This window comes from Salvelinus sp. IW2-2015, unplaced genomic scaffold (assembly GCF_002910315.2).
Source record: "Salvelinus sp. IW2-2015 unplaced genomic scaffold, ASM291031v2 Un_scaffold2097, whole genome shotgun sequence".
Lineage (NCBI taxonomy): Eukaryota > Metazoa > Chordata > Actinopteri > Salmoniformes > Salmonidae > Salvelinus > Salvelinus sp. IW2-2015.
This window is the reverse complement of record NW_019943435.1, coordinates 36217-61758: the sequence shown is the minus strand read 5'-3', so window position 1 is coordinate 61758 and position 25542 is coordinate 36217. Positions and strand designations below refer to the sequence as shown.

Here is a 25542-nt window from a genome sequence, read left to right as displayed (position 1 = left end):
TGTTTCATAACTAACACAGGACATATAGTGGTTTCATAACTAACACTAACTATAGTGGTTCATAACTAACACAGGACTATAGTTTGGTTTCATAACTAACATAGGACTATAGTGGTTTCATAACTAACATAGGACCTATAGTGGTTTCATTACTAACACACAGGACTATAGTGGTTTTCATTACTAAATAGACTATAGTGGTTTCATAACTAACACAGGACTATAGTGGTTTCATAACTAACACAGGACTATAGTGGTTTCATAACTAACATAGGACTAATGTTGGTTTCATAACTAACACAGGATAATGGTTTCATTACTAACTAGACTATGGTTTCATTACTAACACAGGACTATAGTGGTTTCATTACTAACACAGGACTATAGTGGTTCATATAACCAGGACATAGTGGTTTTCATACTACACAGGAAACTAGTAGTGGTTTCATTACAACACAGGACTATAGTGGTTTCATAACCTAACATAGGACTATAGTGGTTCATAAACTTAACAGGACTATGTGTTCATAACTAACACAGACTTATAGTGGCTTTCATAACTAGCAGGACTATTAGCTGGTTCATAACTAAAACACAGACTACTAGCTGGTTTCATATAAACACAGGACTATGTGGTCTAACTAACACAGGACTATAGTGGTTTCATAAACATAACAACAGGACTATAGTGGTTTCATAACTAACACAGGATATAGTGGTTTCATTACAACATAGGACTATTGGTTTCATAACTAACACAGGACTATAGTGGTTTCATTAACTAAATAGGACTATAGTGGTTTTCTAACTAACACAGGACTATAGTGGTTTCATTACTAACAAGGACTATAGTGGTTTCATAAACTAAACACAGGACATATAGTGGTTTCATTACTAACATAGGACTATAGTGGTTTCATAACTAACACAGGACTATAGTGGTTTCATAACTAAACATAGGACTATAAGTGGTTTCTAACTAACATAGGACTATAGTGGTTTCATTAACTAAACAGAGTAGCAGCAGCAGCAGCAGCAGTAGTAGCAGCAGCAGTAGTAGTAGCAGTAGCAGTAGTAGCAGCAGTAGTAGCAGCAGCAGTAGTAGCAGCAGTAGCAGTAGCAGCAGTACCATCCATGTTCTCTCCTGGTGCTCATTGCTCTGCATTTCTCAGGGTTTAGTGACCTACAGTAGCCTGGGTACATGACCTGTTTGTGCTATCGTTCCACTCCTTATCTTATGCTTAGTATAGCACAGTTGCATTCTGTTGCGTTTCATTGTGAGGTTTTATGTAATGCCAGAAGGCATTCGCTTCTCCCTGACAGTGATTGCGTCCCAAATGGCATTCTATTCCTTATATAGTGCACGAGCTTATTGGCACTAGTTCATTGGCTCTGGTCAAAAGTAGTGCAGTAAATAGGGAATAAGGTAGATTTGGGATGAATGATTTAAATATATATTCTAGATGGGGCATAGTGGGTGCTGTGTCGAGGCCACTGTGCCTCCATCTTGGTATTCCCCCACCGTTGATAAACAATTATATTTAAGAAGATAGAGAAATGCTTTTATTTATTTTATTTTATCGTTATATTTATTCTATTACAGACACCTTAATGCATATTTTTAAATTATGTCAGTTAAACATGCTAATTAAATATATATACTTTTTTTTAAATATAAATGTTCCTTAAAGTATAATTTTTAGAGATTACTAATGTCCTCACTACATCAACAACAATACCTTAAATACATGTAATTTTGTCCTTCAAACATTGAATTGAAATACTGTAGACTTCCATTCGTTCCTACGGAGGACTGTTCCTACTGGGGAGTGGCAATATGGCCGACCGGTGGCGTCAAACATTCTCAATGGTCAATAGCATCAGCAATCTAGGGTTCATATACATACCGTCTGGCTCAGTTGGTATATAGTAGAGCGTGACGCTTGGCGCTTGCAACGACAGGGTTGTGGGTTCGATTCCCACGGGGGGACCAGTACAGGGGAAAAGGTATGAAAGTTGCTCTGGATAAGAGTGTCTGCTAAATGACTAAAACGTAAGAAATATTTTTTGGGGGGGGGGGACATCTGCTCCTCACTGAGTCACTAGCAACGAAGGTCATTTTCTCTTCCTGTCACGTGATCTGAGTGTTGTGACACTCCAGATCATCACAAGGGGGCTTTCCTGTGAAAAGGAAGTGAATTGACACTAAAAGAAAAAGGGACTATTTACAGTGTAATCAGCATTAGAATCATATTAATATAATGGATTTCCCCCTCAATATAATTACATATTGACTTAGTATGATAATACAATAAAATACTTTACATTCATTTTTACAAAAACTCTAAATTGGACTTTCAAAGATTTTGTGGTCCTTTGAGCCTCTTGAATATGGACAGCTGCTAGTGAATGTGTGGTAACAACTTACTGTAATTATCATTACACAATAGATGCTTCTAAGCGGTGTAGAAGCAGTTTTATATCCCCTGACTAAGTCCCAAGTGACACCCTATTACCTACATAGTGCACGACTTTCCCCTGTGTCCTATGGGCCCTGGTTAAAAGTAGTGCACTACATAGGGAATAGGGTGCCACTTGGGACATACATTGCATTATCACTGTTGTTATTCTTTACTTTATGTTGTTCCTCTAATGTTTATTCTCTATCTGTCTGTCTTTCTCCCCTGTCTGTCTCTCTCTCTCTGTGTCGTCTCGTCCCGTCCCTCTACTCTCCGTCTGTCTGCTCTCCTCTCCGTCTCCTCTCCTCTCTGTCCGTCTGTCTCCTCTCCGTCTGTCTGTCTGTCAGTACACCTGTTTGATGCGCTCTAGGAAGGATACTACAGAGGTATCTACCTGTCCAACGCTCTGCTTTCTGCTTACAGGCTTGCTCTCCTGTTATGTGTGCGTATCACAGGGCTCTGGTCAAAAGTAGTGCACTAAATAGGGAGTCATGCTGTGTTGGTGGCCTTGCATGTTGCTTGTCCTGTTGTCCATTGGGCTTCGCATGACCTCAACCATAGAAATATAGAATAACTAAAATGGCTATATTGACTTGAAATGGGATGACCGTTCTAGGGATTCAACTTCTATGACTCTATGACCAAGGTGTTGGTGATGCCTAGAGATGCATCAGGACATTACTACATTATGATGCATCAGGACATTACTACATTATGATGCATCAGGACATTACTTTATCATTTTATGATTGCATCAGGACATTACTACAGTTATGATGCATCAGACATTACTACATTAATGACTGCATCAGGACATTACTACATTATGATGCATCAGGACATTACTACATTATGAGCATCAGGACATTACTACATTTACGATGCATCAGGACATTTCATACATTACGATTGCATCAGGACATTACTACATTATCAGGGGACATTCTACATTACGATGCATCAGGACATTACTACATTATGATGCATCAGACATTACTTACATTATGATGCATCAGACATTTATTTCTACATTTACGATGCATCAGGACATTCTACATATGATGCATCAGGACATTACACATTATGATGCATCAGGACATTACTACATTATGATGCATCAGGACATTACTACATTATGGTGCATCAGGACATTACTACATTATGATGCATCAGGACATTACTACATTATGAAGCAGCAGGGAAGCCAAGCCAGAAAACAAAAAGCTATATTACAATCTATGTGTTGTGATAAGTGTGTTTGCTCTGTAACCTGTTAGTTCATATGCCTTGCCACCGTGATATATAGGCCGAAAGGCCGAGACAACAAGAATGAATTAATAAATTCAACCACACTTTTGTTTCATCACCAAACCGGAGAGCAACATCTGTCTGGTGAAATCCACAAAGCAAATATTGCATGTGACAAACAGTTACATGACCTACTGCAGGGGTCAAGCAAGTTCATGTTTTCAACACTTCCAGACTACTAAACAACTATTGATTTAGAACCACAGAGTTTTACCACAAGACGCAAAGAAAACAGGAGCTGCCTCCACTATTCCAGCACCATTTTAACCACAAATCACCTCTGTTTACTCTCATACAGTGACAACTCAAAGATACTAAAAATATTTTAGTCCAATCAACTAAATAATAGTCAGCTAAATATGATGTGGATGTCCATGGTTCTGATTTGTGTGTGGAAGTAGAAAAACATGTTGACTCACCAATGCCATCCTCCTTTTTCATGGTGCTTATACGGTCTATGACTCTGTCATACAGTAGACGCTTTAATTGTTTGTTGTTCTAGGCTACCCGGCTAAAATACTTACTCGCTAGACTAACTTCCATTCGTGGACAACGTTAGCTAGTTAACATTAGCCTTCTACATCTAGCTACACATTGAACTTCCATCCTCTCAGGCCAGGGGCACAACAATGTATGAATTAATGGTTGGATCAGAATCGCCTTTATAATCATTGGCCAGTACAGAGAATTAACCACAAGTCCAAATCCCTATCTTCATCCCATGGATAATTTAGGAAATCGCAAGCTAGCCACCGGAGGACAACGACACAACAATTAGAGTTTTTCCTGTCAATGATGTTTGGCTTGATGTGATGTGATTGGACTGAAGCCAAATCCAAACTGGCTTCCCTTGACATTTTTTTTGTTTTGTTGGTGTGCCAGGACCATTCACAGTTGAGCTCAACTTAGTTTAGCGCAACGCTGATTGGCCATTATTTTGTATAATATTTTTTTTATCAAGGGAAGCCAAATGCTCGCTGGCTTCGCTTGCATTCAACATTACAGGCGGCCACAATATCATACTCTATCTGACCAGACAGCATCAGATAAATGGGCTACACTTCATTTACTACACACACTGAAACAGAGGGTTTTTCTCCCTCGGATGCTTTCTCCGGTGAGATACATTCAGACACTTGGGAATTTAAGAGAATTTATGAAACACAGAAAGACGAAAGTAAAATTATTATTATTTTTTATTGGTACATTTTTTGGGGGAAGCTTGGCATTCATGAATACAAGCCACCTACACTATATACTATATATACAGTATACACTACGATATAGTGCACTACTTTTGTTGTGCACTAAATAGGGAATAGGGTGCCATTTGGCATTCACACAGTGTGTGTGTGTGCTTGCTCACTCACTCTGACCTGCACTCAGACATGTTTGCTCAAACGCAATGGCTCCTTGCTGGTACCTCCGACCCGCTGCGGCACCAAGACAACATAATCCCCCTCACTGCCTCTCTCACTCTCCCACCTATAGGACTGCCTATAGTAACCGTGCTAGTTAAATAAAGGTTAAATTAATATAAAATGTAGCCTAGTGGTTAAGAGCATTAGCCCAGTAACCGTAAGGTCGCTGGTTTGAATCCCAGAGCTGGCAAGGTGGAACGTTCTGCCCCTCGAGCAAGGCAGTTAACCCCAATAACAGCAAACTGCTTCCTGTACCTCTGCACCTCTCTGATTCAGAGGGGTTAGGGTTAGCCCGTTTCCTTTCTCTTACCCTCCTGCAGTGTGTCTTGATGCCCGGGTAACCTGTTGTTGTGTTGGTGTGCATGCATGTCAGCCTGTGTACAGTTCAGTGTGGGGTTTATACGGGGTGTACTGTGGTTATATGGCGGCTGTGAGTAAAGATAGGATAAACAATAAACAATACTCTATATACTGCAATAAAAATGGAATCTAGCAACTAGAACAGAAACTTCAATTCAATTGAATATAACTTTTAATCTCATTGTATTGGGTATAAAACTTTACAACAAGATGTGCAATGGATGCCCAGAGGATAACACTTAATTTAAACACTGATCCTTGATTTATCGCCTCAGGAGACTGCATCTCCTGGTTCTCTATAGTGTTAGTAGAACCTGAAGGTTCTCTATAGTGTTAGTAGAACCTGAAGGTTCTCTATAGTGTTAGTAGAACCTGAAGGTTCTCTATAGTGTTAGTAGACCTGAAGGTTCTCTATAGTGTTAGTAGACCTGAAGGTTCTCTATAGTGTTAGTAGACCTGAAGGTTCTCTGTAGTGTTAGCAGAACCTGAAGGTTCTCTATAGTGTTAGTAGACCTGAAGTTCTCTATAGTGTTAGTAGACTGAAGGTTTTATAGTGTTAGTAGAACTGAAGGTTCTCTATAGGTTAGTAGACCTGAAGGTTCATAGTGTTAGTAGAACTGAAGTTCTCTATAGTGTTAGTAGAACCTGAAGGTTCTCTATAGTGTTAGTAGACCTGAGTTTCTATATGGTTAGTAGAACCTGAAGGTCTCTATAGTGTTAGTAGAACTGAAGGTTCTCTATAGTGGTTAGTAGAACCTGAAGGTTCTCTATAGTGTTAGTAGAACCTGAAGTTCTCTATAGTGTTAGTAGAACCTGAAGGTTCTCTATAGTTGTATGTAGACCTGAAGGTTCTCTATAGTGTTAGTAGAACCTGAAGGTTCTCTTAAGTGTTAGTAGAACCTGAAGGTTTCTTAGTGTTAGTAGAACCTGAAGGTTTCTAAGTGTTAGTAGAACCTGAAGGTTCTCTGTAGTGTTAGTGAACCTGAAGGTCTCTGTAGTGTTAGTAGACCCTGAAGGTTCTATGTAGTGTAGTAGTGAGACCTGAAGGTTTCTCTGTAGTGTTAGTAGACCTGAAGGTTCTCTATAGTGTTAGTAGAACCTGAAGGTCGTGTTTGTTCTGCCTGTTGACTGACCTTTTGTTTTGTTTTCTGGGTTACCAGGTGCTGGAGGCCACCCGCGTCACACGCAGGAAAAGCAACATGGCGCTGAGGTGGGAGGCGGGGCTTTACGCTAATGAGGATGGAGAGGAAGAAGAAGAGGAAGAAGAAGAGGAGGAGGAGGAGTAGACAGTCCTCCCTTGTGTTCTGTGACTATAAGGAATGTAGGGGTAGATGGATAGAGGGATAGAGAGATGAAGGGATGGAGAGAGGAGGAGACAGCAAGACAACCACAAGTATTTATTTTACTAAGTATTTTGATCACATGACCTGTCACGTGACCTACTGGATGGACCAACCAGGAAGTAACATCCAGCCCCACACTGGAATCCAGAGAGACCCATGGGATATGGCTGGTTGAGTATTGGTTCAACACAGAGACATTACACTCTCAGAAAATAAAAGATGCTATGTAGAACCTAAAATGGTTCTTCAGCTGTCCCTGTGGGAGAACCCTTTGAAGAACCCTTTTGGTTTCAGGTAGAACCTTTTTCAGTTCCACGTAGAACCTTTTTCAGTTCCAGGTAGAACCTTTTTCAGTTCCATGTAGAACCCTATTCACAGAGGGCTCTACGTGGAACCCAAAAGGGTTCTACACGGAACCCAAAAGAGTTCTACACGGAACCCAACATTTTTCTTCCCAGGGTTCTTCCACAGGGATAACCAATGAATCCTTTTGGAACCCTTTTCCCCCCCAGAGTGTGTAAGCTTGTCAAGTGATCCTATTCTATTATCTCAGTGGTGTGGGGAAGGACGTCAGACTCTGTGGAATCACTGGAAACCAGACTTCGTCCAAAATGGCACCTTTTTCCTATCGTGCAATATGGGCCCTGTTTAAAGTAGTGCACTATATAGGGAATAGTGGTCATTGTCGACCTCGTGACTATATGTAACCTTCTATATTACCAGTATTCCTCAGTAAGACAGGTGTTTATTAAATATATATTATCAATCTAGATCTGCTTTAAATGAGTTCCATATTTATAAAGTAACACAGTAAGTCCTCTCCTCTTCCATTCCTACCATTTGATGATGGAACTTGAAACACACAGATACAGTATATGTGTTATCTAAACAGCAGACATGAGTTCATTTAACTAAATGAGCTCATTTAAACTGAATGGCGTGTTTTGATTGAAAGCATTGGTTACTCGGAAGGAAGGAAGGAAGGAAGGAAGGAAGGAATGAAGGAAGGAAGGAAGGAAGGAAGGAAGGAAGGAAGGAAGGAAGGAAGGAAGGAAGGAAGGAAGGAGAGAAGTGGAGAAAGCTATCTTCAGGTCATTTCTCAATGATTAATAATCACTTAATTGATCAGTTTGATCAATGAAGGAAGCGTTCAGGTGTTTATAGATGGATGTGATTATCAGGGAGTTGATGAGTGAACGGCCTACTAATCAATCAAGGAGATGAATGAGTTGAACATGAACATGCTTGTAGTCATAGAGGTGCCTATTAACAATTATCGTTGTTATTTCAAACAAACTATGCGAGATGTCCCAAATGGCACCCTATTCCCTACATAGAGCCTATGGGCCCTGGTGAAAAGTAGTGCACTATATATAGGGAATAGGGTGCCATTTGGGACGCAAGTCCATTGTAATGCAACGTAAGTGGTGTAGAAATATAACTGTTATGGAGACAAAATGGCCGCCAGTCCACCCATGACGGCATAATTCAAATTCTATGGATGTGAGACGATATACATGTCTGTGAATTTGTGTGGTTTTTTTGGACTGAACAAGACAATATCATCATCCAACTGGTTTCAAAACAGTCTGTATTATTAAGTATTTCAATGTCAGATATTTAAAATAATAATAATAATAATTGTAGCCCACTGATAATTTCTGTTGTACCTATATCAGCATTGCTTGTTAAATATGAGCTCTTCTCTGATGTAAGCAGTCTTTACTTGTGACATAATGACATACGATTGATATGGATGTGATGTATGGAAAAATCTGTCTCGGGAAAGAAATGTTCTTATGTTTGACTTTTGAACTTGGTAGCAGAGGGTGAGATTTGTTACGTTTTTTGAAGAAGTCCATTGTCCTACAGTTAGATTGGGTCAAGGACCACACATTTCAAAACACCACAGTCTATTGCAGTCAAAGTGATAGTTTGCATGAAAATATAATACTTTTTTTATCCAGTTATAATATCTTAAAAGGGGGCATATTTTTCATTACCAATAGGCAGAACTCTACGGTGTATTCGGAAAGTATTCAGACCCCTTCACTTTTTCCACATTTTGTTACGTTACAGCCTTATTCTAAAATGGATTACAATTGTGTTTTTTTTCACCTCAATCTACACACAATATCCCATAACGACAAAGCAAAAACAAGTTTTGAAATTTTTGCTATTTGAAATAATACATTTACATAAGTATTCAGACCCTTTACTCTAGTACTTTGTAGAAGCACCGTTGGCAGCGATTACAGCCTCAAGTCTTCTTGGGTATGACGCTACAAGCTTGGCACACCTGTATTTGGGGAGTTTCTCCCATTCTTCTCTGCAGATCCTCTCAAGCTCTGTCAGGTTGGATGGGGAGCGTCACTGCACAGCTATTTCCAGGTCTCTCCAGAGATGTTTGATCAGGTTCAAGTCCAGGCTCTGGCTGGGCCACGCAAGGACATTCAGAGACTTGTCCCGAAGCCACTCTTGCGTTGTCTTGGCTGTGTGCTTAGGGTCGTTGTCCTGTTGGAAGGTGAACCTTCGTCCCAGTCTGAGGTCCTGAGCGCTATGGAGTAAGTTTTCTTCAAGGATGTCTCTGTACTTTGCTCCGTTCATCTTTCCCTTGACCCTGACTAGTCTACCAGTCCCTGCAGTTGAAGAAAATCCCCACAGCATGATGCTGCCACCACCATGCTTCACTGTAGGGAGGGTGCCAGGTTTCTTCCAGACGTGACACTTGGCATTCAGGCCAAAGAATTCAATATTGGTTTCATCAGACCAGAGAATCTTGTTTCTCATGGTATGAGAGTCTTAAGGTGCAGTTTGGCAAACTTCAAGTGGGCTGTCATGTGCCTTTTACTGAGGAGTGGCTTCCATCTGTCCACTCTACCATAAAGTCCTGCTTGGTGGAGCGCTGCAGAGATGGTTGTCCTTCTGGATGGTTCTCCCATCTCCTCAGAGGAACTCTAGAGCTCTGTCAGAGTGACCATCAGGTTCTTGGTCACCTCCCTGACCAAGGCCCTTCTCCCCTGATTGCTCAGTTTGGCCGGGCGGCCAGCTCTAGGAAGAGTCTTGGTGGTTCCAAACTTCTTCCAATAAAGAATGATGGAGGCCACTGTGTTTTTGGGGACCTTCAATGCTGCAGAAATGTTTTGCTACCCTTCCCCAGATCTGTGCATCGACACAATCCTGTCTTGGAGCTCTTCGGAATATTCCTTCAACCTCATGGCTTGGTTTTTGCCCTGACAGGCACTGTCAAATGTAGACAGATGTGTGCCTATCCAAATCATGTCCAATCAATTGAATTCACCACAGATGGACTCCAATCAAGTTGTAGAAACATCTCAAGGATGATCAATGGAAACAGGATGCAGCTGAGCTCAATTTCAATCTCATAGCAAAGGGTCTGAATACTTACAGTTGAAGTCGGAAGTTTACATACACCTTAGCCAAATACATTTAAACTCAGTTTTTTTTTTACAATTCCTGACATTTAATCCAAGTAAAAATTACTTGTCTTAGGTAAGTTAGGATCACCACTTTATTTTAAGAATGTGAAATGTCAGAAGAATAGTAGAGAGAATTATTTATTTCAGCTTTTATTTCTTTCATCACATTCCCAGTGGGTCAGAAGTTTACATAGACTCAATTAGTATTTGGTAGCATTGTCTTTAAATTGTTTAACTTGGGTCAAACGTTTTGGGTAGCCTTCCACAAGCTTCCCACAATAAGTTGGGTGAATGTTGGCCCATTCCTCCTGACAGAGCTGGTGTAACTGAGTCAGGTTTGTAGGCCTCCTTGCTCGCACACGCTTTTTCAGTTCTGCCCACAAATTTTCTGTAGAATTGAGGTCAGGGCTTTGTGATGGCCACTCCAATACTTTTATTGTCCTTAAGCCATTTTGCCACAACTTTGGAAGTATGCTTGGGGTCATTGTCCATTTGGAAGACCCATTTGMGACCAAGCTTTAACTTCCTGACTGATGTCTTGAGATGTTGCTTCAATATATCCACATAATTTTCCTCCCTCATGATGCCATCTATTTTGTGAGGTGAACCAGTCCCTCCTGCAGCAAAGCACCCCCACACCATGATGCTGCCTCCCCCGTGCTTCACGGTTGGGATGGTGTTCTTCAGCTTGCAAGCCTCACCCTTTTTCCTCCAAACATAATGATGGTCATTATGGCCAAACAGTTCTATTTTTGTTTCATCAGACTAGAGGACATTTTGTCCCCATGTGCAGTTGCAAACCGTAGTCTGGCATTTTTATGGCGGTTTTGGAGCAGTGGCTTCTTCCTTGCTGAGCAGCCTTTCAGGTTATGTCGATATAGAACTCGTTTTACTGTGGCTATAGATACTTTTGTACCTGTTTCCTCCAATATCTTCACAAGGTCTTTCGCTGTTGTTCTGGTATTGATTTGCACTTTTCGCACCAAAGTACGTTCATCTCTAGGAGAACGAACGCGTCTCCTTCCTGAGCGGTATGACGGCTGCGTGGTCCCATAGTGTTTATACTTGCGTACTATTGTTTGTACAGATGAACATGGTACCTTCAGGTGTTTGGTAATTGCTCCCAAGAATGAACCAGACTTGTGGAGGTCTACAATTTTTTCTGAGGTCTTGGCTGATTTCTTTTGATTTTCCCATGATGTCAAGTGAAGAGGCACTGAGTTTGAAGGTAGGCCTTGAAATACATCCACAGGTACATCTCCAATTGACTCAAATGATGTCAATTAGCCTATCAGAAGCTTCTAAAGCCATGACATCATTTTCTGGAATTTTCCAAGCTGTTTAAAGGCACAGTCAACTTAGTGTATGTAAACTTCTGACCCACTGGAATTGTGATATAGTGAATTATAAGTGAAATAATCTGTCTGTAAACAATTGTTGGAAAAATTACTTGTGTACTGAACAAAGTAGATGTCCTAACCGACTTGCCAAAACTACAGTTTGTTAATTAACAAGAAATTTGTGGAGTGGTTGAAAAACGAGATTTAATGACTCCAACCTAAGTGTATGTGAACGTCCTACTTCAACTGTATGTAAATAAGGTATTTCTGTATTTTTATTTTAATACATTAGTAAACATTTCTAAAAACCTGTTTTTGTTTTGTCATTATGGGGTATTGTGATGTCATTATGGGGTATTGTGATGTCATTATGGGGTATTGTGATGTCATTATGGGGTATTGTGTGTAGATTGCTGAATATTTTTATTGATTTAAACCATTTTTTAGGATTAAAAACGCTGTGACGTGACAAAATTTGGAAAAAGTCAAGGGGTCTGAATACTTTCCGACGGCACTGCATGTCCAGCTGTATGTCCAGCTCTATGTCCAGCTGCATGTCCAGCTGCATGTCCAGCTGCATGTCCAGCTGTATGTCCAGCTGCATGTCCAGCTGCATGTCCAGCTGTATGTCCAGCTGCATGTCCAGCTGCATGTCCAGCTGCATGTCCAGCTGTATGTCCAGCTGTATGTCCAGCTGTATGTCCAGCTGTATGTCCAGCTGTATGTCCAGCTGTATGTCCAGCTGTATGTCCAGCTGCATGTCCAGCTCTATGTCCAGCTCTATGTCCAGCTCTATGTCCAGCTCTATGTCCAGCTGCATGTCCAGCTGCATGTCCAGCTGCATGTCCAGCTGCATGTCCAGCTCTATGTCCAGCTCTATGTCCAGCTGTATGTCCAGTGATGTCAGTGATGTCAGTCAGAACAAGACCGGAGTATTACCTTCTCTTAATGGACTAAACAACAACAACAGCAACAACAGGAGCAGTTAACTATTCATTTGACACTTAAACCAGAGATGATAAAACACCAGCTGAGAACAACAACACCTTTTAACTACTACGCCAAAAAGAGCCTGTTTTCCAGAATGAGGACTCTACTAACCCACAAACCAGAACCCGAGAACTGTCTAGGGAAGTAGGTTGTGGGCCGTGCCCTCTGACCCCCAAAAGAACATTCTGGGTATGCTCCGAGTCTGTTCGTTTCCCTGACAAAAACACCACAGACTGTGACTCGAATGGCACGCTATTCCCTATATATTGCCTTACTCTTGGACACGGTCATTAACCTCTGGTCTAAAGTAGTGCACTATTAGGGAATAGGGTTCCATAGGGCTCTGGTCTAAAGTAGTGCACTATTAGGGAATAGGGTTCCATAGAGCTCTGGTCTAAAGTAGTGCACTATTAGGGAATAGGGTTCCATAGGGCTCTGGTCTAAAGTAGTGCACTATATAGGGAATAGGGTTCCATAGGGCTCTGGTCTGAAGTAGTGCACATTTGGGTAGGGTGCCATTTGAGATTCAAGCCACCCTCAAGAACCTTGTTAATGGTTCCTTATAGTGTTTTTTTTATATATATTTTGATAATATATCAAAAAGTATTTAAATGGACAATTGTGTCCTTTTATATGAGTTCAATAAGTTTTTATTTAGTTTCTGTTTTAGAATGAGGACACAGAGAGGTGTGTTTCTGCTTTAGACTGAGGACACAGAGAGGTGTGTTTCTGATTAGACTGAGGACACAGAGAGGTGTGTTTCTCTGATTAGACTGAGGACACAGAGAGGTGTGTTTCTCTGATTANACACAGAGAGGTGTGTTTCTGATTAGACTGAGGACACAGAGAGGTGTGTTTCTCTGATTAGACTGAGGACACAGAGAGGTGTGTTTCTCTGATTATACTATGGTCGTGTCCCAAATGGCACCCTATTCCCTACACAGTGACCTGGTCAAAAGTAGTGCACTATTTAAGCAATAAGGTCCAATTCAGGATGCAACCTGTGTGTGTGGGGCGACAGTGTTACCTGGGCAACAGTGTTGATTTGTTGACATTCAGACAGTATTGTATTTGTCTTGAGAGAGCGAGAGAGAGGGAGAGATGGAGAGAGAGAGAGAGAGAGAGAGGGAGAGGGAGAGAGGATGAGAAGGGGAAAGAGAGCATTAAGAGATTATCCTGAACTTCTTAACATTGTCCAGGAAGATGAACAGAGATTGACCTGTGACCCAGGAAGTTAAACAAAATAATGCTGATCAGTGATTGGCTGATGATAGGCAGAGGGCAGGTATTACTTAAAGACAGTGTTGGTTAGTTTTAAATTATGAACAGAAACACAAAAGAGGTTTTTGTATCTGAAAAGAGTTAACTCCCAAAAGAAGAAATGTGATGTATTGTCTGGTTGCTTTGATGTGTGTAGGAGACAAATACTATTTTTGAGAGTTTTTTCAAAAGGGCAATGTTATGGTAACAAGAGAGTAATGTAACAAAACGGGTAATGTTAGGGTAACAATATGGTAATGTTAGGGTAACAACACGGTACTGTTGTGTAATAAAAAGGATAATGTAACAAAGGGAAGTGTTAGGGCAACAAGAGGGTAATATAAGAATAAGGTATTGTAGCAAAGGGGTAATGTTAAGGTAACCAGAGGGTAATGTAACAAAGGGTAATGTAACAAAGGGTAATGCAGGGTAACAAGAGGGTAATGTTAGGGTAACAAGGTGGTAATGTAGCAAGATGGTTATGTAACAAAAATGTATTGTCATGGTAATGAGGGTAATGTTAATGTAACAGGAGGGTAATGTAACAAAAGGGTCATGTTAGGATAACAAAATGGCAGTGTTGGTGTAACAAGAGGATAATGTAACAAAGGGTAGTGTTAGGGTAACACTAGGGTAATGTAACAAAAGGGTCATGTTAGGATAACAAAATGGCAGTGTTGGTGTAACAAGAGGATAATATAACAAAGGGTAGTGTTAGGGTAACACTAGGGTAATGTAACAAAAGGGTAATGTTAGGGTAACAAGATGGTAATATAAGAATAGGTTATTGTAGCAAAGGGATAATATAGCAAAGGGGTAATGTTAGGGTAACACGAGGCTAATGTAACAAGAGGGTAATGTTAGTGTAACACGAGGCTAATGTAACAAGAGGGTAATGTATAAGCACGAGGAAATGTTAGAGTACAAGAGCGTTAATGATAACAAGAGGGTTGAATGTAACAACACGAGGGTAATGTAACACGAGGGTAATGTTAGGTAACAAGAGGGTAAATGTAAAATGAGGTAATGAACACGAGAAGTAATACAACGAAAGGTAATGAGTAAAAGGTATTAGCGGTAATTTAGGGTAACAAAGCGTAAATGTAACAAGAATGGTAAGTAACACGAGGTAATGTTAACACGAGGGTAATGTGGACAAGGAGTAATGTAACACGAGGGTAATGTAACACAGAGGGTAATGTAAAAGAGGCAATGTTAGGGTACAAGAGGGTATGTAACAAGAGGTAATGTAACAAGAGGGTAATGTAACAAGATGGTAATGTAACAAGAGGTAATGTTAGGTAACAAGAGGGTAATGTAACAGAGGGTAATGTAAACACGAGGGTAATATAACACGAGGGTAATGTAACACGAGGGTAATGTAACAAGAGTAATGTTAACACGAGGTAAGTAACAAGAGGGTAATGTTAGGGGTAACAAGATGGTAATGTTAGGGTAACAAGAGGGTAATGTAACAAGAGGGTAATGTAACAGAGGGTAATGGTGGGTAACAAGATGGTAATGTAACAAAGAGGGTAATGTTGGGTAACAAGAGGTAATGTAACAAGAGGTAATGTAACACGAGGGTAATGTAACACGAGGGTAATGTTGGTAACAAGATGGTAATGTAACAAGAGGGTAATGTTGGTAACAAGAGGGTAATGTAACACGAGGTAATGTAACACGAGGGTAATGTAACACGAGGGTAATGTTGGGTAACAAGAGGTTAGTGTAACAACAGTGTGTTCTCCCAGCTTTACACAACTGTCTGCTATTTCAGTAGCATTAGTCAGAACATGTACTGCAGATGGAAACTGTGTGCTGTTGCCATGTATTTACAATGTGCAGATGTCTCTTACAGCATGTGATACCAAAACAGCACAAATCCTATATTTTAAAAGTAAGACATTCGTTCAAGTTGAATTGGTCTCAGAACTTGAAAAGAAAGATAGTGTTTCTTGAATAACTAATGAGTAATCGTACTGTATATTTGGTGGGATAATGCAGTTTGCCATGTGTGAATATTAAAACCATTTTCAGGGTCAGAAAACAAATGAGGAAGTAGCAGCACAATAGAAGTAAACACACTATACGGATAATGTAAACACACTATACGGTAATAATGTAAACACACTATACGGTAATAATGTAAACACACTATACGATAATAATGTAAACACACTATACGATAATAATGTAAACACACTAGTACTGAATAATGTAAACACACTATACGGTAATAATGTAAACACACTATACGGTAAATAATGTAAACACACTATACTGGTAATAATGTAAACACACTATACGATAATAATGTAAACACACTATACGTATAATGGAAACACACTATACGGTAATAATGTAAACACACTATACGGTAATAATGTAAACACACTATACGTAATAATGTATAACAACACATACGTAATAATGTAAACACACTTATACGATAATAATGTAAACACACTATACGTAATAATAAACACACTATACGGTAATAAGTAAAACACATTAACGAATTAAACACACTATACGGATAATGTAAACACATAAATAATGTATAACACACATACGGTAATAATGTAACACACTATCAGTAATAATGTAACACACTATACGGTAATAATGTAACACACTATACGTAATAATGTAAACACACTATACGGATAATGTAACACATAAGTAATATGTAACACACTATACGGTAACAATAGATCTGCCAGGGATTTGAACATAAAGTATGACTCCAGACAGATGTCTCCCATGGAGTAGAAATGTGAGTTTCTGAATATAGCCTACGATATATATTGTATGCTTTTGGAATTTTAACTAATATACACACACAAAAAAATAAAATATGATTTTATGTGTGAGTTGATATGCTTTTGTTGTTATTTCTGAATTCAGATGTTTTTTTATGATGACTTTATTTATCATTGTAACAAGAAAGGCTTTGCCTTACTGTCTTTTCTTATGAACCACTATCCAGAGTGGAGAGCCTGTGGAGACCCTGTGGAGAGCCTGTGGAGAGCCCTGTGAACCACCATTCAGAGTGGAGAGCCCTGTGAACCACTATCCAGAGTGGAGAGCCCTGTGGAGAGCCGTGATGGAGCGCCTGTGAACACCATTCAGAGGGAGAGCCCTGTGAACCACATTCAGAGTGGAGAGCCCTGTGAACCACTATCACGAGGGGAGCCCGTGGAGAGCCCTGTGGAGGCCTGTGAACCACCATTCAGAGTGGAGCCTGTGAACCTATCCAGAGTGGAGAAAGCCCTGAGTGGAGAGCCCTGTGAACTAGATCCAGAGTGGAGACCTGTGGACCACCATTCAGAGGGAGAGCCTGTGAACCACTATCCAAGAGAGAGACCTGAGGACCACTCAGTTCAGAAAGTGGAGAGCCCTGGAACCACTATCAGAGATGAAGAGCCTGAGAACACCATCAGAGTGGAGACCTGTGAACCACTATCCAGAGTGGACTGTGAGACACCATTCAGAGTGGAAGCGCCTGTGAACCACTATCCAGAGAGGAGAGCCCTGAGAAACCACAATCAGAGTGGAGAGCCCTGTGAACACTATCAGAGTGGAACCTGTGGAGAGCCCTTGAACTACTATCCAGCAGTGGAGAGTTGGAGAGCCCTGTGAACCACTATCCAGAGATGGAGAGCCCTGTGGAGAGCCCTGTGAACCACTATCCAGAGTGGAGAGCCCTGTAACCACCATTCAGAGTGGAGAGCCTGTGAACACTATCCAGAGTGGAGAAGCCCTGTGAACCACTATCCAGAAGGAGAGCCCTGTGAACCACCAATCATATGGAGAGCCCTGTGAAGCACCATTCAGAGTGGAGAGCCCTGTGGAGAGCCCTGTGAACCACCATTCAGAGTGGAGAGCCCTGTGAACCACTATCCAGAGAGGAGAGCCCTGTGAACCACCATTCAGAGTGGAGAGCCCTGTGAACCACCATTCAGAGTGGAGAGCCATGTGAACCACCATCCAGAGTGGAGAGTCCTGTGGGCTCCATCCAGAGTGGAGAGCCCTGTGGGTAGAAGGCTGCCTGTGGGCTCCATCCAGAGTGGAGAGCCCTGTGGATAGAAGGCTGCCTGTGGGCTCCATCTAGAGTGGAGAGCCCTGTGGATAGAAGGCTGCCTGTGGGCTCCATCTAGAGTGGAGAGCCCTGTGGTTAGAAGGCTGCCTGTGGGCCTAGTGGGAGAATCACTGGTGTAATAAAGAAATCATCTTCCTCTGATTTCCTCTGTTAATATGTTAACCACTTCTACGTTCATATTCTGCTTCTATTGGTTTATATAGTAGGCTACTTGTAAAGGCTCACAGTTATACACTATTTTCTCATTAAAAATAAAATCTGTCATTTTGTGACTATTGATTTAGTATTGATTAAGCAGCTGAGTGATTGGTTTCCCTGTGTGAGTTATTGTATTGTCCTTTTATTATACGCGCACGCGCACACGCACACGCACACGCACACACACACACACACACACACACCTGTTATCTATAGGCCTAAATCTGCCAGACTGCCAGCTACTGTAGGCCTTGGTTACAATAACCGACCTTGGTGCTCTTCAAAAGGTCACGATACGACCTTGGTGCTCTTCAAAAGGTCACGATATGACCTTGGTGCTCTTCAAAAGGTCACGATACGACCTTGGTGCTCTTCAAAAGGTCACGATACGACCTTGGTGCTCTTCAAAAGGTACGTACGACCTTGGTGCTCTTCAAAAGGTCACGATACGACCTTGGTGCTCTTCAAAAGGTCACGATACGACCTTGGTGCTCTTCAAAAGGTCACGATATGTGGATAATTGACTCACTCATGCAGGGAGATAAATATTTGTTGTCGGGGGTTAACGTTAAAGCAACAGGTGCGTAATTTGATTAGGCTACATGTAGGTGTAATATTTGTCATGACACAATAGCCTATATCAGGGGGGGGGGCTAACTAATGTTCTTACAAAATAGTTGTATAAATATATGATTGAACCCAAAAAGATTGTATAGGCTATTCACTAATGTGGATGTTTGACTCGTAAAGTAGCAGTGTTCACTTCGTTAACGTAAATAGTGACTAAAATATTCGTCAAACACCTCCTTTTCAGCGGCAATTGATGACACTATAACGGACTGAATAGACCCAGACAAATCTATAACTGAACCAAAATGATTTTTCATTTCAGTTGACTAAAACAAGAAGAGACTAAATTTCCTCTGTGACTAAAATCAAAACTACTAAATGGACTGGACAAGAGTTTTTTGGGGAGAGATTTAAGAGCTTTTTCAGTGATAAGCACAATGAATATTAGCAGCACAGATGCTTTCGGCAGTGGGGAAGGATGCACCACACTTTGGACAAAACAGCCTACATCAGCTGGTGAGCTGTGGGGGAGAAAGCGATGCGTTTGGGCAGACAGGTTGCTCCAAGTATACACATTGAGCAGGCGACTCTCTTGCTTCGCCTCAGCTAACCAGTCACCAACATCCTTCTAGTAGCTACCCTTTGCCTGGTTAAGAAACACAAGCTGCCTTACGAAATTAAAAAAAAAACAATAGTAGCATTGAGTTTAATAGGAATTACAAGAGTCTAGCTGTTTCTCTCTCCCTTGAGTAAAGAAAAGTGGGCGGTCTTTGAATTTGAAGTCTCACTTAACCCCTCCCACTTCATTTCATATAGAGGCCTGTAGCGTCAGAGAAAACGGCTTGATTCTCAGGCTAACTTCAGGCTAACTTCAGGTTAACTTCAGGTTAACTTCAGGCTAACTTCAGGCTAACTTCAGGTTAACTTCAGGTTAACTTCAGGCTAACTTCAGGCTAACTTCAGGCTAACTTCAGGCTAACTTCAGGTTAACTTCAGGCTAACTTCAGGCTAACTTCAGGCTAACTTCAGGTTAACTTCAGGCTAACTTCAGGTTAACTTCAGGCTAACTTCGGGCTAACTTCGGGCTAACTTCGGGCTAACTTCGGGCTAACTTCGGGCTAACTTCAGGTTAACTTTCAATATGATTCATAATACCAGCATTACTTTTTGGTTTCTTTCTATTGTGCATTGGCAGGCACCATTTTACATTCATAAAGGATATCGAGGGCCGTTCTAAAACTAGGCTATTTGCGGGACGGACCGTTAAAGATTTGTTTAGGCTACACCTTGCTCAGTCACGGTACCCCATTAGCTAGCTAACAACTAGGGGCACGTTCAACAAGACGCAATGTGTTGGAACGTTCAGATAGAAATATGCTATGTGGAACAAACATACTTCTCTGACATTTTGAAAAAAAGAATAGCGTAGGCTCTATTCATGGCCTTTCTATCTGCTGTCGTGACGTTGTATTAGTTAATGTGGCGACTGTTGCTCATCGAATGATAACAAGTTTCTAATTACGTGATTAACAGAATCAAGCAATTATTAACTCATTAACCTGGGGCACCATGGGAAAACTCGTTTTTATTGAGTTTCTATTTCCCAAATTAACTCAAAGAATATCGATTTTACCACAGCCGCTAATTAACCAGTTGCCTCTAACAGTCTCGTTCTGAACGTCGTATAGCCCGGGATTCTGCACGGACCCGGGTCTCACTAATGAATTAGCACCACACCAGTCTTAGTTGAATGTTTATTTACTAAAAAGCTAAAATGATGATAAAAGATACACATACACAAAAACACACTCTAGGCTATTGATTAGAACTTAGTATAACGGGCCAACACACTAGGGCGCGTGTTACCCAAAATGGGGATTTAAAAGAGAGAGAAAGAGAGAAAGTACACAAGAGGAATATACATTTGGGTGAAATTGTCAGCTATGCTCAACCCTAGCCTTGCCCCAAACTGCCGCTGTTATGAGTCAGAATATAATGATGTAATTACTTGTGGAGGTTCTCCGTGGATTTTCCCGCGTGGAYCGTTCAAGCTGCTCAATGACGCACTTCTCCTGCGCACCGCTCTAGGTGTCCTCACGACACGATGTCCGTGTCCTTTGGCTTTACCGGCCTGTTCCTTTGTCCTCGCTCTGGAAGGGGTCTTCGGAGGACAGATAGCTCTGTAGCTCAGAGCTCACAGCGTAAAGATGAAAGAGTGTAGATACCACGATTCGATGGGGAGGCTAGGTGGTTCGGCTTGAATACACCCGCTTAGACACGCTACTCATCCGTAGCTTGGGTAGAAAAAGATTTCTTTGTCTTCAAGTTGTTGCGTTTTGGGTTCGTTGACCTTTTAGACCTTTGGCTGCAGCTCGGGTCACTTAGTCATAATGTTAATTCTGCACTCACAGGTTTTATACCCTCGGGTCAGAAGTGGGCGTAACCACCTTCAGGGCAATTCTCTGGGCGTACCGAGTTTGAGGGGCAAGGTATAGATTTTACTTAAATCCAATTTTAGACAACTAACTTCACATTTCATCTCTACCAAACATTCTCTTTGATTTGGACATTTTCCACACAACGTACAATGTATAAACATCAAGCATATACGAGGAAAACTCTTAACGTTACAATGTTTTCATAATAACGTCATCTATTAACCTTTAATAACAAAACAAAAATKACATACATTTTCATATTCCATCTATCGTCATGACCACCATTGTAGTTGACGGAAACCATTGTTCCAAAGTCCCTTTATTGCATGTTTACAGTTCTGAGACTGGTCCTCCATAGTGAGAGGGACAAAGGAATGTGGTCTGTGGCTTCAGAATTACCATGGGGGTGAGGGGTCATAAAACCCCCACATCTTCAGACCCCTAGATCTCTCCTCCTCTGTTGGGGTTGAGAGGAAATTTGTAGGGATGTGGTCTCCTGTAACCTGACCTGATCAGGACAGTCATGACACTGCTACGTTGGAGACTGAACCTGACTCTGCTAACATTACCCGTAGCCAAAACATTGTTTAGAAGCGATTTGACTTTGTCTTCTGTTATGAAAAGTACTATAGAAGTTTAATAAATCATTATTATTACCATCATATTGGGAGAGTTCGGTGACCATCCGGAGGAGGACGACACGACTACCTCCTCAGGGGATAGGTACTCAGTGGAAAGCCAATTAGTACTCACCTGAGCCCACTAATTGCTTTGTGTCTTCCTCTACCGTTTCTAAAGTTTGGTGGTCACTTAGAAATGTCCTTGTTTTTTGAAAGAAAAGCTAAAAAATGTGTCCATTAAAATAACATCAAATTGATCAGAAATACAGTGTAGACATTGTTAAGGTCGTCTGAAATCAGAGTGGAGTTAGGGGGTGACCTCTGTTAGCTACTTGGGATGTATCCATGATGGAAGCTTGGGAGGTGTGAGCTTGGCCAATAAGGTGCTAGGGAAGGTTAATGCCAGGATTAAGTTTTTGGCTAGAAAGTCCAAGCTGCTTGATAAGGACTCTAGCTACTGCCCTCATTCAATGCCATTTTGACTCTGCTAGTACTTCCTGGTTTGGGGGCTTATCTAAACTTATGAAGGGGAAGCTCCAGATAGCGCAGAATAAGCTGATCAGGGTAGTATTTAAGGTGAGTCCACGTACTCACATAGGCAGGAGCTGCTTTCAGGAACTAAACTGGCTGCCTGTTGAGGCTAGGGTTTCCCAGATTAGACTAGGTTTGGTTTACAGGAGTATTTATGGTCCTGCGCCCAGATATCTAAGTGATTACGTTCCTCGTGTTAGGGATGCACACAATCACAGCACCAGATCAGGTGTTGCTGATGTGCGCTTATACAGGTTCAGGAGTAATGCTGGGAAAGGTACTTTCTTGTATACTGGAGCCTCAGAATGGAATGAGTTGCCTCTGCCCATAAAAACAACATCCTCTGGACAGCTTTAAAAAATAAAGTAAAAATATGTTTGATGTCTTCTGTGCCCATATGAATAACCCCTATGATGTAACTGGAATGATGAGATAGATGTTCTTCTTCTCTGGTTTTGTTTAATTATTTCACTGCCATACTGTGTTGGATCTTATCCAGCCATCTTGTCTCAAGAGGACAACAATGGCATAAGTCCCAGACTGTATTGTGTGTTATCCTCAATGATTTAACAATGGAATAAGTCCCAGACTGTATAGTGTGTTATCCTCCATGATTTAACATGGAAATAAGTCCCAGACTGTATAGTGTGTTATCCTCCATGATTTAACATGGAAATAAGTCCCAGACTGTATAGTGTGTTATCCTCAATGATTTAACAATGGAAATAAGTCCCAGACTGTATTGTGTGTTATCCTCCATGATTTTATTCACGTGCATGTATGGCTTTTCAAGTTTTATGTGTGCTTGTTTTTTTTAAATGGTCAAATTAATAAACGAAACTAAAAAACGAAACTAATGTTGTAAATGACTATTGTAGCTGGAAACGGCAGATTTTTTATTGAATGTCTACATAGGCGTACAGAGGCCCATTATCAACAACCATCACTCCTGTGTTCCAATGGCACGTTGTGTTAGCTAATCCAAGTTTATCATTTTAAAAGGCGAATTGATCATTAAAAAACCCTTCTGCAATTATGTTAGTGTTGGTTCCACTTTTCTGGCCTCGGTTATTTACTAAACAAATAAGGAACACTCAAAATGTGCATTAATAAATCATAACAATTTTTATCAAAATACAGCTGTAGATAGAAGTCAAAGATCAAACATCAAACATACAACTGATGTCTCTCCTGAGTTCTGAAAAATAGACACGGTCTAAGTTGCTTTTATATGTTTGCAGTCAACCCCTAGTGATGTAACTGCCTACATCAACACCTTCTACTCATGAGACCAAGGCCATGCATATACAGTTTTACAAACTTGCAGAAAAAAACAATAGTTCCAGTGTTTTCTAAGGGCTCAGCTGGGATAATTACACCGCACAGAGTGAGTAGTTCTTACCGTGAAGACTGACTCACCTCTCCTGAGTTGAGTTCTAGGCCATAGAGGGATCTGCCTGCTTCCTTCTACCACATTAGGTAAGCTTGCTCCCTTCTTGTGACCACCCCAACATACATGTGTCCCATAATCCCCGGCTAACCTCTCAGTTCTTCACCCAGAGAACAGTCCTGTGGTCTCCCTTCTCCTAGTAGGTTGTTTCTCATTACCTCTCTGCATTAAGTTATAAAAACCCACATTCAAACTCCGTCCTTCTCATAGGCTTAACCCGACTCCCGAACAGCTCAGTGGTTTATGTAGGCTTCCTAAATACTAAAAACTGGGTTCCTGGCCTCTTAGTCTGATTTCCAATTTTTCTCACCATTTGTATCCATTTGTTGTTTTCCTCAGATCCCCCATTTGGTCCTGTGTCTGCGCCAACAAGGAGACCCAGGAAAAGGATGATGGGAAAACAAACCACAAGATCTGGTGTAGTCTCTGTTTCCTAGTTATAGAACCTGAGTGTGAAATGATGTCTCCTTCTGCTCGTTGGCTAGAGCCTTCTTTTTCATCTTTCTTTCTGTCCTTTGGTCTGGGCCCTCTGCTTCCGGCCTTTTGGTCTGGGCCCTCTGCTCCCGGCCTTTTGGTCTGGGCCCTCTGCTTCCGGCCTTTTGGTCTGGGCCCTCTGCTTCCCATCCATCTTGGCTGGTTCCATTTCCTTTTACGGACTCGTCTTTTTCACTCAGTCTCCGACGTAGATGGTCAGAGCATCTGGATCCTCACCTGGGATTGGTTCTGCTGCTTTCCTAGTGTGAGAGTGGAGAAAACTTACAACAGAAGTTAGTTCCTTCATGTACTCAAAATGGTCACACTGTGTCTCAGTTATGTCTATCTGTCGGTCAGTCATAGTTCGAACACCTGGTGTGTTCACGGGTCGTCTTGTTAACATTTCATAATGGGTTCACCCTTTCACCCGTTCACCCAATACCTTTGTTAAGGCTGCTGCACATTTTCATGAGGACAAGGGGCAAGCATTCCACCCAGCTCATTCTCATGAGGACAAGGGGCAAGCATTCCACCCAGCTCATTTTCATGAGGACAAGGGGCAAGCATTCCACCCAGCTCATTTTCATGAGGACAAGGGGCTATGAGAATGAGCTGGGTGGAATGCTTGCCCTTGTCCTCATGAGAATGAGCTGGGTGAATGCTTGCCCTTGTCCTCATGAGAATGAGCTGGGTGGAATGCTTGCCCCTTGCCTCATGAAAATGAGCTGGGTGGAATGCTTGCTCCTTGTCCTCATGAAAATGAGCTAGGTGGAATGCTTGCTCCTTGTCCTCATGAAAATGAGCTGGGTGGAATGCTTGCTCTTTGTCCCTATGAAAATGAGCTGGGTGGAATGCTTGCCTTGTCCTCATGAAAATGAGCTGGTGGAATGCTTGCTCCTTGTCCTCATGAAAATGAGCTGGGTGGAATGCTTGCTCTTTGTCCTCATGAAAATGAGCTAGGTGGAATGCTTGCTCCTTGTCCTCATGAAAATGAGCTGGGTGGAATGCTTGCTCTTGTCCTCATGAAAATGAACTGTGGGGAATGCTTGCTCTTGTCCTCATGAAAATGAGCTGGGTGGAATGCTTGTCCTTGTCCTCATGAAAATGAACTGTGGGGAATGCTTGCTCTTTGTCCTCATGAAAATGAGCTGGGTGGAATGCTTGCCCCTTGTCCCCATGAAAATGAGCTGGTGGAATGCTTGTCCCTTGTCCTCATGAAAAAGAGCTGGGTGAAT

At 41.4% G+C, this 25542-nt stretch overlaps 1 protein-coding gene and 2 long non-coding RNA genes across 10 annotated transcripts in view; all 3 read left to right on the top strand.

Moving 5' to 3' along the window:
* LOC112072945 (A-kinase anchor protein 2) overlaps positions 1-11983 on the top strand; it is a 149835-nt gene extending 137852 nt beyond the window's left edge. The window contains exons 7-8 of the mRNA XM_070439985.1: positions 2766-2845; positions 6709-11983. Coding sequence (XP_070296086.1) covers positions 2766-2845; positions 6709-6834 — 206 coding nt within the window. The 3' untranslated portion in view covers positions 6835-11983. The remainder of the gene's footprint in view (positions 1-2765; positions 2846-6708) is intronic.
* Positions 11984-12317: 334 nt separating this feature from the next.
* LOC139024985 (uncharacterized) lies at positions 12318-16102 on the top strand. Of its 8 annotated transcripts, none has more exons than XR_011476391.1 (5): positions 12318-14813; positions 15166-15212; positions 15281-15316; positions 15353-15403; positions 15492-16102. It is a non-coding gene; the product is annotated as an uncharacterized lncRNA (long non-coding RNA). The 8 variants fall into 8 exon arrangements; XR_011476386.1 differs by having other exon boundaries at positions 15166-15217; positions 15248-15311; positions 15342-15403; XR_011476390.1 differs by lacking the exon at positions 15281-15316 and having other exon boundaries at positions 15166-15222.
* A 1647-nt stretch (positions 16103-17749) lies between these two features.
* Positions 17750-18338, top strand: LOC139024984 (uncharacterized). Its single transcript, XR_011476383.1, has 2 exons — positions 17750-17786; positions 17926-18338. It is a non-coding gene; the product is annotated as an uncharacterized lncRNA (long non-coding RNA).
* Positions 18339-25542: the final 7204 nt, after the last annotated feature.